Here is a 15,677-nt window from a genome sequence, read left to right on the forward strand (position 1 = left end):
TAGACAGGTTTATGACCCTGATACAGATCAAGATCAAGGATGACCCTGAGAAGGAGTGGCCTGAAACCTGTTCTATCCCAGATGCCCAATCTGGCATCAGTGTGGGTCCAGTCCAGAGCCTCTGGAAGGCCAGTGTCAGCTCCCTCTCACACAGAGGGCTGGGAGCTCTGCAGGGAGCACCAAATGAGCTGTGGGAATGCTCTTAAGACCTTTTCTATCCTTTGAAATGCAAACCTGAGGGTAAGTCTGCAGTTTCTTTTTTTCCCTTTAAAATATTTTCAGTCTTTTGGGAAACCTCTATCATATAAAATGTCTTTCCTTTTCCTTATTTCCACAGTGCTCAAAACAATCTGCTCCAAAGGTAAACATTTCAGAGCATGCTTCAGTAAAATGTAAGGTGTGTGTTGTGTTACCGTTCAAACTTATTTTTGAAGACCTCTGTGTTAATGCCCTCAAAAGAAAGTGCAGCAATGTTTTTGTTCAGGCTATTTACATCCCATCAGAGCTCAGAGCTGAGTTAATGTTTCACCTTAGACTGCAGTAAATCACATCAAACAGCATTTCCTTGTTCCCAGCGTAGCAGCAGTTACCCTTTTACTTCGTCCACACTGCTCTGTTGTGCTGATACAGGAAAAAAACATTGCTTAATCCCTTTTAATGACAATGGAGACTATTTTTAAACACAAAATATATTTCTTTACTGTATTGCCTGTTGCTGAGGCATTTTTTAAGACTACTAAGCCTCAACCCATGCTAGGTAGTGAGAGCTGACAAACCTACCACCCCTGTTTTATAAGTTACATAGAAAGCTAAGCCCATGCAAACTTCGGGGTGATTTTCCCACCTCCTTTTGTTTCACCCCAAAGCAGGAAATGCTTGCTCCTTGGACATTAATGTTGGAAATTCCCAAAGTGCTCTATAAGGAAGCTTTTCAGAAAGGTCCTTTGCAGTGGAGATCCCACCCACACACCTGGGCTCGATGCAGCTGACAAGGCTGTACCTGAGGGACCTTCTGCCAAAGAGCAGCTCCTGCTGGACCTCCTCAGCTGAGCAGCTCTGGAACTGGGGGTCACCTGTAACAGAGGGCAAGAATCTCAGGTAAGGTATTTATCTGCTCTTTTTCACTCATCTGCTGGGAGCACACATATCCCACAGGAAAAATGGGAAGGTAAGGTCCTCCATGAGCCAGAACTCCTCAGCAAGAATTACTGTTCTTCAATAGTGAAAATAGTAATAGAAATTGTTGTCTTATAACCAACATCCTGAGTGCTGGAGTGTGTCTGTGTCAGAATGGGAACACAGAGGGTTTGGAATTGGCAATGTTGCTGCAATGCTTGGGGAGATCCTCCTGTTCCAAGGCACTGTGGCTGCTCCAGTGGAGACACTGCTGTGCCACGGGGGCATGGATCCCACTGGTCAGTGCCATCTCATTTGCAGAGAAGTTTGAATCACTCAGATAGTAATTCAAAGTGTTCATCCAAGTGTTTTGGCTTCTTTTTTTTCTTAAAAATATTCCCCACCCCCCTCCTGACAGAACAATATAACAACATAGGCCTAGGTCCTTTGGGGGGAAAGTAAAATAAAATGGTCTTTTCATGAAATTCCTTTTATGCCTGTGTTGTTCAGAACAAATCCAAAGCCCAGGCACTACCAATAGAGATAACTTTCCATCTCTTGAACATGCAAACTACAAACTAGTACTTATTGCAGCTCATCTAATGAGTACATCTTGATCTGATCTGCTGTCTTGGAGTGTATTTCATCCTGTTAACATAAAAACATGCGATTATTTCCAATAGATCCTAATCTACTGCAGTTAAAATATCTGCCCAGCTTTTGACAGCTGAAGTCACTTTTATGGATGAAATATTTATTTAAGAAGTTTGAGAGCAAAGAGGAATGACATCATATCAGGTAAGAGCTCTGGCCAAAGATTAAACCAGATTTCTGCATTAATCTGAGATAGTAACAACACATTATGTACTTCAAACTGAGTGTCCAGCTAATTGTCTATTCCCAAACTCATTCCTGTATCTGACAAGAGAAGTGGTTAAACCCACTTTTTTACATTCAAAGTGTATCTTTTACCTTTAAAATGAAGTTTGAAAGCTGTGCAGGAGCCTGAGCATGAACATCGGGTGGTGATGTGCACACAGATAAAATGTTTTCAGCTTATAATAGGCAATGTCATAATGGAAATAATTAAATGGGGTTTCAGATTGGAAACAAGCATGACTGATGCTCGTCCAGAACTTTTGCTCTTGCTTGAAATGTTGCTTTGGTTCTGGCATTAGCAGCACTGGCACATTAGCCCTGCTCAGAACACAGCAGTGTTGGTGACAGAGCATTTGCCGTGTGCACAGCTTGTTTCTCAAAGGGCAGCTGGAACCTGCAGGCTGTTCCACAGCAAGAACTGCCTCTCCACGAGTCATGGGCAGTGTTGGGTAAGGTGCTGCACCAGCAACTCTGAGGGTTGCCCAGGGCTGCCCCAGTGGGCAGAGCTACACCTGCAGGCACAGCAGCTGGGCAGACCCATGGCCTGGCTGCCCTGGGCAGCCCCAGGCACACAGCTGTGCCCTGCCCTCCCCTCAACAGTGAGGATGGCATTTGAGGTAAAGGGACCACAGGGCTCTGTGTTTTATTGGTTTCCAATTAAGCAATTAAACACACTTTCTCACTGGGAAGAAAAAATTGCCGTGTTGGGTCTACCAAAAAATACAGCCCCACTAATGGCATCTCTCATAACTGTGGGTTTTAACCTGTGGGAGGAACCTGCTGCATTGAAGTCCCCTTTTGAGTGCAGCAGCAAACAACAGAGATGATGGGGGGACAGAGCTGTGTACTGAGGGCGTTGGTGTGTCCTGTTCTGCTCCCATGGGGCACATGAGGAAGGGGAGGGAAGGGTCACTCCCCAGATTACACCTTCCCTGGCAAAGGCCTCAGCCTTTGATGGTGATGGGTGACCTGCACTGCAGCCAGGGCTGGGGAGCACAGCCAGGGACCAGCACCTCGGGCAAGCACAGACCAAAGCAGTTCCTGTGCAGTCCAAGTCAGGTTTGAGGTTTGTGTTTGCTTTATCATTTCACCCAAAAAGAGCATACTGGTAACGACTGAGTGGTTTGTTTTCTCTGTTGCTGTAGACACTGTCGTCAAGCCACAGAGTTTGCTGTAAATAAGTCTACAGTATAAAATGGCATTTCTTTTCTCACATTGTCAGTTTTCTGCTTCCTCTTTCTAGCCTGACTTTCAGGCATTTATTTTCGAAATATACAGATAATATATATATTACAGATAATATAGACAGATAAGTTATGCTGTGGTCTGGCTTGGCAGTCCCCTTAAATGCTGGAATGAGGCAGGAATACTGTTGGTGTGATGGCACTTGGCTTCAGATCACTGGTGTAGCTGTACCCCCACCTTGCTCTGCCTATGGTTGGGGTAGTCTTTGGCAATAGCCCCATCCTGATCCCTCCTTGTAGCACAAGTGGGTGTTGCTGCTGTGTTAAGCTGCCAGGAGCCCAATGCACAGCTACAGAAAATAAACTTGCCACCAGCTGTTTGATTTATCTGCATTTTCTAACGCAGCAATTAATCCTGCTTTTGGGAGACAGAACCAAAGCAGCAAGCAGGCTGCACATCCAGATCAGAGCTGATAATGTATTTCTCCCTCTGTGGCTCTGTACTAGCACAGAGATCACCCTATTAAGGAATAATCTCGCAGAGCATTATCCGCCCCAGCGAGGATCATCGTCGCTGCGGAAGAGCTGAGCCTGGCAGAGCTCCGGACAGAGCGGGACCCAGAGGTGCCAGGGACAGAAGGGAGTGGCAGCAGGGGTGTGCAGGACGTGCTCACCCACTGCTGCTCTCCCCAGAAGCCCCGAGGATGCAACCTGCTGCTCAGGGCTGGCAAGTCACTGCTCTAACCTTACATTTTGCCAAATTGCTTTGAAACTCATTATTGCTGCACAGATACACTTTCTGGCCATCTGAAGAGCTCAGTGGCCCTAAATGTGGCACAGCCCTGTGTGGTGGCTGGTGGTGTCACCCGTGAGTGAGCATTGGCCACTGAGGCCAGCACGTGGGGCTGGTGGCTGCATGCAACTGGTAAATGTGAAGCTGGGGGGAAAGGGAGGCAGGAGTGAGTTTTCTGAGGAGCAGCACATGGAAAATGGTGCTCACAGGTGCCAGTGGATGCCCAGGGGCCTCATGGTAGCACAGGCACCACAATGGGCTCTCAGTCCTGGGGCTGTGAGGATCGGTGAGGAGGGAAGCAAGGGAGCTGATCTGGCCACTGCTTGTCTCTGCCCCACCCTGAGCAGGATGCATCCTCTCCCTGTCTGCACACTCTCTTTATCTCAGTTTCTCTGGAGAGTTGCTTTAAATTTATCCCAGCCCTCAGGGAGCTAAGAAGAGAATGCAGAAGCTGCAGGTAAAAACTACAGCACACAAGCACCATTCCTGCTGGGAGGGTTTGTGTCACCATCTCACTGATACACTCATTGCAAATGCAACACATACATGTGCAAAGTCAGTGCAGCAAAGAGAAGACACAGAGGAGGAGGCCCAGGCAAGGCCCCTGAGCCACTTGCAAAATTCCTTGTGTTTATGGGTTTCTGTGTGTGACTTCTGATGAAATTTTCCTCCATCTAAGGCAAAAGAATAAGCCAAATCTATGGTCTCTTCTACAAACCTCTCTGTTTCAGTCAAGTGGAATCTGTATGGCTGTTTTTTCATCACAAATTGTGTACTTTGTGTATATCTTGCAGTTCAGGGCTGTTCATGTACGTACAGAGCGAAAAGTAAAAACCAGAAATATTGCATCCACTTTGAGGGATGCTCTGATGTTCTTAAGTGATGGCCAAGAAAGTCATGTGATCACTTAACCAGCAAACAACAGGTTCTCAAAATTTAAAATCTCGTTAAATCGATACCTGAGCAAAAAGAAAAGACAGACTTTGTCTTCCACAGGGTATTCCTGTTTATTACTACTGCAGAAGGCATCCATTTACCTGCCCTGTCTTAGGAGTGTGTGTGTGTTTATGTTGAATTTTGAGCTAAGGCACATCCTTTGGGGAAATGCTGTCATGCTTCTCTCTCAGTGCAGCACACCCAGGTGTGCTCCATCCTGCTGCATGGACACAGCTCTGCACATCCCGTAGGCAGTGATGCCTGTCAGGTCCCACCAGGCAGCATTACCTGCACATCTCTTGTCTCACTTCTGTGGAGGGTGGTTTGATCCTTAAGGTCTATGCAGATGGAGCAAACAGGCTGTGCTCACCTGAGACAGTCGCTTTCTGAAGGGAGGCACTGAAACCAGAACAGGCTCTGTGTCTGTAGGATCTCCAAGTCTGGGGCCAAAGATGTAAATGGTGGGAGCACACCTAACAGCCAGACAAGGTGTTGCAGTGCTCTGGATTCAGCTTGCCAGGTCAGAGATTGGTAGAAGGATGCAAAGCTGTAATGCTCTTGTTGAAACATCTGGGGCCTTTGGTGTGAGTTTCAGCTCTCATTAACCGTGGTGCTCTGGCTTTCCCATCAGTATGGAGAGGGCAGATGCCATGTTGGGGATGGGCTGATGAATGGGCTGTGCCTGTTTTCTCTTTTGTTGAAATGACAGACACCTGTTGAGTCTGAAGCTTTATGGATGGACACCTGGTGAACTTTGAGGCACAGGAGAGTAGGAGATGGGGTGTTTCCAGCTGAAATGCTACTGCTGAAAGAACCACACTATGGCAGGCCTCGGGGTGTGGATGTTGTATGGGCTGGGCTGGAGCCTGGGTGACCTGGGGCAGGTGAGAGAACAGTAGCACTGGGCTGGCCTGGCCTCTCTTCTCAGCATATTGCAGAAACAGTTCCACCAAGTGTTGCCTGTGTTACCTACGCCTGAGTGAGTACTGGCCAGGGAGCTGCTCAGAGCATCAGACAGTTCTGCAGGGGTGAAAGGTGGCTGCTCTGTGCCCTGTGCCCCAGAGCAGCTCCAGGCTCCCCACAGCATGGGCAACAGCACCATGTGGCAGTTCTTTGCAGAGGGAGCTTTGTGCCCCAGAGGAGCAGCTTCTGGGGGGCAGTTCTGGCCCTGCTTCCACTGCCTGGAGTCCAGGTGTCTTCCCAGTGCTAGCAGCAAGTAAGAGAGCTCCTTTTTGCCAAAATTCAACCTCAGGGCAAGGCGGAATGACTCCCTCCAGCCCCAGGGATCCAGATGAAGTTTCCCAGAGCTGGTGGGCTGTGCCCTGTCAGCAGAGATGGGAGCAGTGCCACCATCCTGTCCCTCCCTGTGTCCTTCACTGTGCCCTGTGCCTGCAGGGATGTGTTGCCAATGGTGCTGGGCATCCCTCTGTAGCAGAAATCTGCATCTTTGCAGAAGTGAAATCATGAACCCAGAGCAAGAAATTGTAACAGTTTTCCAGATATTCCCCCCTCCCTTCCAAAAGAGGTGCCTTGAGTTTAAAACAAAGTAGTCCATTTAAAACAAAAGACTAATGAATATGGTAGCCCTTCCTCTTTTGCAAGTTTAAGCCCCTCATCTTTCCTCTGAAAACAGCTCTAAATCATTTTATTTGCAAGCCCTAAGCAGGAATTTGTATTCATGGTAAGACATTTATTGAGTTAATTTGTTTAAGGCTGGGGCATAATTTCTAATAGTGGAGGAGTCCCTAGGCCCAGTGCAATTGTCTCCCTGATAGGGCATTAATATTTTAAGGGGTTATAATACTCTGTCAATTGATCTGCATCTTTTAGGGAGTAGGTTAGCAGTTATTGATGGTCACTCGTCTGAAGGATTAGCTTAAATAAAGCTGGTGCTCGGTAGACCAGTGCCTGCCCCTCTGGGCTGTGTCCCACACCAGCAGGGAAGGTGCCCAGGGCCTGGGGCAATGGATCTGAATGGAATGTGGAGGGAAAATAACTCAGTGCACATCTGGAGGGTGATACTGCTCTGCAGCCCCAGGCTCAGAGAATGGCATGGGGGAAGACAGTGCTGCTTTCCTGTGGGTGGCAGCTCTGCAGGAGAGATGTGAGACTGGGTGTGATCTGAGCAAGGAGATGGATTGGGTATGATCTGAGAGAGGAGGTGCTGGCACATGTCCTGCAGGGAGCTTGTTCATCTTGCCAGATAGTCTGTTACTGATGATACTCAAGAGACAAATAACTTGACCTCCAAGTACGTTCATTTCTCTGTTCTTAGAAGTGGGGAACATTTATGCTATTTCTTGAGTTATTTAAAAACAGGATAATTCCAAGTAAAAGAAATCTTGCTTGTTTTATACTGCTGTATGACACTAACAAACACGGCCTTTAAAAACAAAGTAATGTGGAAACCAGATGAAATACCTTTTGGTAAAAACCTGTCTCAGGAAAGGCATGATGGGACCACTGTGGCTTGGACAGAGTTGACCAGGGCATGTTCAGACCCTTCAAGCCCAGGCTGAGGGTACTGAACTCAGTACTGAACTATCCCATTTGGGAGTGCCATGGCATAAGATGGGGGACAGTGTGAGCTGCAAAGCTGCTGCCAAACTGTTGGCAAGTTCTGACAAACCTGAAAGGATACCAAGGTGCTTTCAGAGCCTGTCACCTCATGTCTGGTATTTTGGGTGGACTAGCTTTTAAGTTTTTATCCCCCTCAGAAAGACCCAGTTGGTAGGAAGCACTGACTGCAGGAACCTGAGTGACAATTGAGACCATTTGAAGGTGGCTGTGTGGGGCCACAGCTCTGCCCCTTGGACAGTGGCACACAGCCCCTGTGCACATGGAGCAGAGGCAAACAGCAAGTGGGTCACTTGGATTCAAAGCAATGTCTTAGTGGCAACTGCTTTGGACCAGTCAGTCACAGCTCTTCAGTACTGTGTTTTCTTCTAACTACTGTCCAGAAGTGACTTTGTTTGTGTAAGGAGCTCTTTGCAGCTGTAAGGTCACCCAGGTAATGGGCACATGGGGACTGGGCTGCCAATCATGCAGCCAGGTAATCCTGCCATGCCAAAGCACTGTGACAGCATTACAAGTGTTATAAAGAAAGCTAAACTGTTCATACTAAGCTGCAGTGGCCTGTTGTGGGTGTCTTCACTGGCTTTGAGTATAAGGTTTTATTTATTCCTGTATAAATTATACCTCTTAATTCAACAGATAACAGTTAAATTCTAAAAGCTAAATTCTGCCCCATCAAATGCTCGCACTTTGTGTTTCTGTGTGCATGGCTTATCTTTGATATTGAGCATTTATTGAGATAAAATGAATCTTGGTGTGCAAGGACATGCAGCTGCAGTGTAGCTTTGACTGTGCTGCCTGCAAGATCAAAATAAATGTGCTGGGTGAAAGTGGGCTATGGAGGTCCTTAAGATATTACATGGCTGATTTTCCCCTAAAACTTACTGTGGGGAGGAGTGTTTCACTGCCCTGCAGAACCTCAGACTACTAGATGTGTAAGATGAATGATTATGTCTGAACAATGCTCCTTGAGGCCCCATCTCCCATTTTTTCTTCACATGCTCATTTGTTAGCACGTTGTCAGACCTTCAGTTCCTGCGTCACTGGCAGCTCTGCTCACCCTCCTCCCCCCTTCACCCCGCAGGATCCTTTCCCTCCCGGGCAGGTGCTGCTGGGGCAGACACAGCCCTCCCTGCTCGTGCTCTGGAGGGCAGGTGCTCAGCCAGAGCAGAGACAAGATAAAGTGATCCTGTCCATCACTGCTTTACTCCTTGGAGAGGGCAGCGAGTCCCTGCTGCCTTTCCTGCTGCAGGGCTGGGCCAGGGCACGTATCAACTGCTCGGCTGGATGAATTCCCTGCAGATCCCCCCACGGGCACAGGGCAAAAACCTGCCAGCACAGCACTGCAGGGGAAACTGGTTCCCTTTGTCAGTGCCATCAAAGATGGCCAAGGACAGTAATCCCATCTGCACAGCTTGTTTTACATTTACCTGCTACCTGGAAGCTTGGAAGAAAAATTTCCACATGTTCACTGAGGACTTTGTGGCCATATGTTTGCTGTAGCCTTTTGGTGTATTGGCCATGCCCTTGGTCTGATATACTGTGAAAATAATCAGATGACTGATGTGTTTCCTCTATGTGCCTTTGTCTTTCTGTCCCTCTATTCCATTCACTCTGAATGACACACTCTCATTCATTCTTTCCAAACTCTTTTCACATGAGAATCTTTCTGTAACAAGACCTTTTATGTCCCATTTCCTCCTCTAGCACGCTCAGAACTGAGCAGAGCACTTAGTAAAGATCCTCAGTAAACCACCTCTGCTTTATTTACTGTGCTGTTTATATACTGTACTATTTATATAATGTGCTGTGTACCTGTAGTTGTTACCCTCTTCTTTCCACGTGCAGTTTGCAGGTACTCAGGGGACACCTCTTTGTGTCCTGGGAGGGAGTTAATCTTGAGCACACACACCTCACCTGATTGGAAGGAGTGTAATTATGTCTCACATAAAATACTTGCACATACACAATGGACAAGCCACAGAGAGCAGAACTGCCGTGGTGGGAGGGACTGTACATACAGGGTTACAGTCACAGGGCTGGCAACAGAGAGCAGCAAAATCATTGAAAGCAGCGTGGCTGGGCTGTGATCTGTCTGCTGTCGGAGAAGGGCAGGTGACCTCTTTGCCCCTGAGCCCAGCCTGCACTGAGGGGCAGCTTTGCCACCCGACTGAAGCCTGAAGGCACTGCCCATCGTGCCGGAGCTCGCAGATCTGCAGCCACGGGGGAGTGACAATTGCAGGCAAGTTTAGATTAGACCTAGACTCAAGGTATCCAGTGCAGGAGAAAAAGAGCTGCCTGGAGCATGCCAAATTTCTGTATGAAATTGTAATTATTCATAAATATTATGAAGGTTGTATTTGTTCAAATGAATTGCCCAAACAGAAGTCAAACTTGATGTTTTGGAAGAAATAGTTATTTCATGTAAGTAAATCTCAGAATTCCTAGTTTTTATTTATAATTTAAGAATTTCTGTGTGCATTTAAGGAGTTCAGGTGTGCAAGCTGCAGCAGGACTGTGTACCATGTTGGAGGAGCAGATGTGAGCATAATCTACCACTTCCCATGAGCAGCTTGAAGGATGAGACTTTATATCTTGAATGCATTACCCCAGCCTGGGTTAAACATTCTTACAGAAAGACTGAATCTAGCTTTATGCCAACCCCTGTATCTTAGAGTTGCTTCTGGCTTTCACTGGCACAAATAAGGAAGGGACCAGGCCTGTGGTTTATGGGGTGTCATAAATGGCAACCCAGGGTCCCCCCTCTCCCATACTAAGACAGTACTATGTATAAAGGGTATGGATATGATGTACATACCACTCATGGTACCAGAGGGTATGAAACAAGGAGTGGGCTCTGTATCTGTAAGTTATCTGGTGTTGGTTTTTCTCACATATCCTGGGATGCTCTCTGGGGGTGCCAGTGGCCTGTGGGTGCAGGTGCTGCTCCCTGTCACCTGCTGTGGGGGGCTGGTCCTGCACAGCACTGAGGTCAGCGTTGTCCAAACACAAGGGAGTCATCTCAGCACTGCCCCAAACACAGGGGGATCACCTCAGCTATGCCTAAACACAGGGGGATCACCTCAGCCTTGCTTCCTGCTCCTGGAATGGAGAGGTCATTTTTCATGTGATGTAATGACAGTGACATGGATGGAAAGAATCTGTTTTGTTACCAAGAACAGAAGTTCACACGGGGTCTTGAAGGATTTCTGCAGGTACCATGAAGTGACCTTTTTAACTGTCCATGGTCCCAGATAACCACTCAGGGCTACTGTGACACAGCAAACAGCAGAAGGAAGCATTCGCTGTCTGTGCCTGAGCAGGCAGCTCTCAGCTCTGGGGTCACCCTGCCACAGCCAACACATGCCTTGCTGGTGCCTGGGCTGCTACTGTGCCTGCTCTGGAACACAACTCTTGCTCTGCCAGGCAAAAACTGGCCACATAATGATCTTCTAGGATTGGTCAAGTTAACAAACAACCTGGTTGAGTTTATATTTTCCTAGACAGGGAAACCAGCAGAACATAAAGAATTTCATCTCCAACCAAAGCAGAAACTTTCTGAAGTTTTGACAGAATGCAAAAACATGATAGACTTCAGTTAATATGAGACATTCCTTTAAACCCCAAATTATGTGCTTTGGTTTACCTTCTCTTATTTCACACACTGGAAGCCTTTTCTCAAAGATCTTGTTTTAGGCAGAAAATATGACAGGCATGAAAAGAGATTTTTGAAGGTAAAAGATCAGGAACAGTCTCACTGTTACCAACCCATGGGTACAGATGCTGTTTCCAGGTTCTCCCACGCCCTTTACTTCCATCAGCTTCTAATGTTCCCTTTTGTCCTGAACAGGCAAGGATCGACTTCACTTATCTGTTGACACATGGCAGGATCCCACCAGCTCTCTGCTTCTGTGATAATCGGATTTGTTCTTTCTGAATTTATTTTAATGTCAAATAACTAAGGTTTCCAGTAAGTGGCTTGTATCAAAAGGTGCAAAAATGTTTCCCTGTAGTTAACTCAATTCTCTTCCTTGTAGTTGCTTTGGATTTTCTTCTGGTCTGCAAAAGTATATATTCAGCATTCAAAAATTTTAAAATGTAGTAATTATTTTTTTCTTGGAAGAAAAACCTTTAAAGTTTAAAGTATTTCAAATTAAAGTTTAAAATGGAGAAAATTAAGAGGCCAAATAATTTCCAAGACTTTAATTTTCAGTTGATCTAATGATTTGTGTGGTCAAAAGTTAAAATTTGAACAGTCCTCATAATATATCATGAGCATGCCTGATTTCTCACAGCAGCTGTCATGCCATGAACCTTTCCTTACCAAATCCTGCCCATGCACTTCCCCAGAGAAGTTGTCCTTCAGGATCAGACAACTGCTCACAGTTCAGGCTGGGCAAAGGAGTAACAAAAAAAGAAACATTACAAAAAGAGAGAACGTGATATCTGGCTTAAATCACTCAAAACCTCTTCTAGATAAACAAATATGTTGAGTAGCAAGTGACATCTTGGCAAAGCCAACAGTCTGATCGCAGAGTGTGTGATGCTTTGTGCCTCTCCCATAACTGTGTACTTGGATGTGGCAATGATTCTATTTCTGCCAGTTGCCAAGGAAAGCTCAGCACAGCACAGGGCAGCCCTGAGGCTCCATCAGAGGATGGTGGAGGGATGTTTTCTCCCAAGAAGTTATTCTGCAGGACATTCAGGCAGCAAAAGGGGAGCCTGTGACTCTCCTCTCCCTGCATCCCCTTTGCTGTGTGCTGGTCACACTGATATTGGATGAGCAACATGACTGGACCTGGGCAGAGGCTGCCAGGGCTGTGCTGCTCCCCTGGCACAGAGCCATGGCACAGCCCAACAGTGCACAGCTCCATGTCTGGGGTGAAAACAAGCACCCTCATGTGATGGCTGTCAAACCTTGTCCTAGGAATCAAAGCACTTGGGAAAACACTCCAGTGAAATTGCCTGAAATTTTCGTATATGGTCTCACTTGTTTGGTTCAGGCAGGCTGAGTTTTCAGGAGTGAGGGTGTCCTGGGTGCTGTGGGGCCTGTGCAAGGCCAGAGGGGCACAGGCTGTCCAGGGACTGCTTGCACCCATTGTGCCCATGACCCCTGCCCATGGCACACACAGCCTGGGGGGGTTACCTGAAGAGCTTTCACTCCCAGAGAAATAATTTCCCTACAGGGAAAATAGAACAGACAAATTAGGCCTGAAAATCTTAAAATTTTGTTATAAATAGAGGCATAACCTAAATGGACAAATTAAATGCAATCTGGTTTCATTTCAGGATTTGTTTGTCTTCTCTGTCTCACCCATCCAGCCTTCATTCTGAGATGCACAATGCCCGTGCTGCATGTTCTGCAGTCAGAGACAATTTACTTCAGTAATGTTTGACCTTGTGAATTATGATCTCAAGCCCAGTAAATGGCTCACGTGGGCTTGGTTTTTGGGGTGGCATTTTAGCTTCCCATAAATGCTCCCTTTGCCGGGCACTGGATAGTCACTGGCCAGTGGAAAATCAGAGAATGTGCCAATCTGCTGCTGTGTGCAGTGACAAGGATGGCAGGTGGAAGGGGAGGAAGGGCTCCCTGGTCAGGCCCTTACATCTGGGAAGGAGTTTGTCACTCTGGGTTACACTGGCAGTGCTGCACAGGAGCCTGGGTATCACTTCAGGCCCCGTCAGGTGAGTGTGTAGATCTCTCTTACCTCACACCCCATTCCCGATAAACAGAATTACTCAAGCTGCCAGTGATTTTTCCTCCTTTTTTTTGTTTTCACTCCTACCACCCCTCCAAAGGCAGAGGAATAAAGCAGGATTAAGGAAGCACAGTCTGAACTGTAGTGGCAGATGCATACTGTTGCTGGTGGATGGTTTAACAAAGCATTGTTTCACAAAATTCTCTGGAAGTGGACACAGGCTTCCACAGACAACTCTAACAGGATCTATTTTGCCATAATACTTGCACCTTTTGATAATTTTCACAGCCAGTAGGGAGAGCTGAGTGGGCAAGTTCTCAAGGTTTTCCTTCTGAGTCTACATAATGACTGATTTTTTATAGCTTTGGCATTGGAAACAACTTTGGCACCAGTAGTACTGCTCTTCTGTATTGTCTGGGCCATGCTTTCACTGGCCAGACACAAATGTCCACATTAAACTGTGTTTAACAGTATATTTTTCTATTAGAATTAAATCCTTTACTGGACAGAGAAACATAAATACATAATCTTATTATATTTTCGTCACACTATATTGTACTGGAAATCTCTGATGAAAGCTCCTGTCCTGCAAAAGCAGAATTCCTATTGTATTAAACAATACACTCTGGACATTGATGTCCCTTTTTCTTGCCCAGGGGTACTTTGGCATGCCCTGTTTCCAGCTCTCTTCAGTACCTATAGATCTCTCTTTCACTGCCTTGCAGTCTTTCATGTATATCCTGTCTTTACAGTCATCCTGTGAAAAACAGATGGTCATGAGGGATACTCATGAGGTGTTCCTCTCTGAAAGTCATGAATTCTCATACTTGTACTAAAGTCTAATTTGTAAAATTAACTTCTTTTTAGAAGTTCTTCTTTAAACTACCTGGACTAATCCTCCTTCTTTTCCATCAAAATTGTGGTCTGACAGTGCTGTGAGTGAGGAGCACTTGTCAGCATCTGTAAATATCTGAACACCACGTTCAAAGAACAGGCTAGAAGTGCAAACCTTGTTGGGAATTCAGATGTTAGACCAGTATTAGAGCTTATTTTGTTTTGAAAACATATCCTTTCTCTAATGGGATGCCCTGCATTTGTCGTGCTTGAATGTTCAGGTGGGGCAATGTTTTTATTACCTGGAGCTCTGCTGTCTCATGGCACAGCACCAGAGCCAAGCTGAGCACTCACAGTGTCCTCTGGGCTGTGGGGAGCTACCACAGGAAGAATCTAACCCAAGCAGAAGATTCCTGATATTTGGGTTATTACAGAGCAGCCAGGTTGGAAGCTGAGGCCCTACTTGCCCTGTGTAATGAAAGAGGCACAGGGGCTGAAAAAAGGATGTGTGATTGGAGCAGCACTTCGAGACGGGGCAAAGCATTAGTGGGGTAGTGCACAGCTCAGAGCTGCCCACTGTGGCACCTGCTCCAAGGCCAGCATGAGTCCCTGGAATCTTGGGCCATAAGCCAAGGCTTGGTTCCACTCCCAGAAAAGTCAACAAAACCCATTTAAGGTGAAAGGATTTCCTGCTGTGCTGCCAGCACTACTGTGGATAGCGCGGGGTTGGCACTGGTACGAGTCAATGGAGCACAGAGTTCCAGCCCTTCTGCAGAGTGTTAGTGGAGCCTGAGGCTGAAAGGTGCTGAAACTGCCCTCTGTGGGCAGGATTTCACCTGACTGCTCTGGGAACTACCCAAACATTTTCCTGCTTAATAAATCCCTTCCCATGGTGCCATTCCCAACATCATCTAATGGCAATCCCATACTGATAGAAAAGGAGCTAAAATTTGTCAAGGACTTCAGTATCTGAGTTGTCAACAGGGTCTTTTATGTGGTGTTAAGATGGAATGTGCTGAAAAATGACATTACCCAGAAAAAAGGGCAGGAGCCACTGCGTATCAGGAATGTTAAACATCACACAGTGATAGTTCTGACTGTGCAGCATTTCTTTTTCTTATTCCCTTCCCTTAAATAGTCTTTCTTAAACCGCAAAGATCTGCTTTTCTTTTCTGCTTCACAGACAAGCAGAGCACATACAGAAACAACCTCCAGAGATGTTCTGCAGATATTTTTCCTTTTTCAGTCTGTGTTTTATCCTTCCAACTCAAAGGTAAGTAAAGGGTTTGTTTTGTTTTACAGGGAACATCTGAATTATGTTTCACATAAATAATGTGGGGCAAAAGGAAACTATGCTGGATAACTATTTCAGTTATCCAGCCCATCCAAAGGAAGCTGAGTGCAGTGAGGGCTGTGGCATAGAAGAGAGCACCCTGCACAGGTCCCTAAACCACAATAAACCACCATTACCAGTGCAACCCCTGATTTCCTGCTCAAAACCAGCACAGTTTTTAGGGTTTTTTTCCAGAAATGGCCCCTCCACGGGGCTCCCAGCTATGTTATTGTCATCTTTGGACCTACAAGTCTAAAATGTCTTGAATTCTTTGTGTATATAGTGTGTAAAAACTGGATCAGTTCTGCTGTGAGCTCCTGTTTGGCCTT

At 46.3% G+C, this 15,677-nt stretch overlaps 1 protein-coding gene across 2 annotated transcripts in view; it reads left to right on the forward strand.

Moving 5' to 3' along the window:
* The first annotated feature begins 995 nt into the window (after positions 1-995).
* GABRP (gamma-aminobutyric acid type A receptor subunit pi) overlaps positions 996-15,677 on the forward strand; it is a 28,286-nt gene continuing 13,604 nt past the window's right edge. The window contains exons 1-3 of one of the 2 annotated variants that reach the window (XM_071570110.1): positions 996-1,098; positions 1,800-1,914; positions 15,199-15,288. In XM_071570110.1, coding sequence (XP_071426211.1) covers positions 15,233-15,288 — 56 coding nt within the window. In that variant the 5' untranslated portion in view covers positions 996-1,098; positions 1,800-1,914; positions 15,199-15,232. Of the gene's footprint in view, positions 1,099-1,799; positions 1,915-9,835; positions 9,907-15,198; positions 15,289-15,677 lie in introns of those variants that run through there. The other variant, XM_071570111.1, reaches the window with a different exon arrangement.

Source organism: Pithys albifrons, chromosome 15 (genome assembly GCF_047495875.1).
Source record: "Pithys albifrons albifrons isolate INPA30051 chromosome 15, PitAlb_v1, whole genome shotgun sequence".
Lineage (NCBI taxonomy): Eukaryota > Metazoa > Chordata > Aves > Passeriformes > Thamnophilidae > Pithys > Pithys albifrons.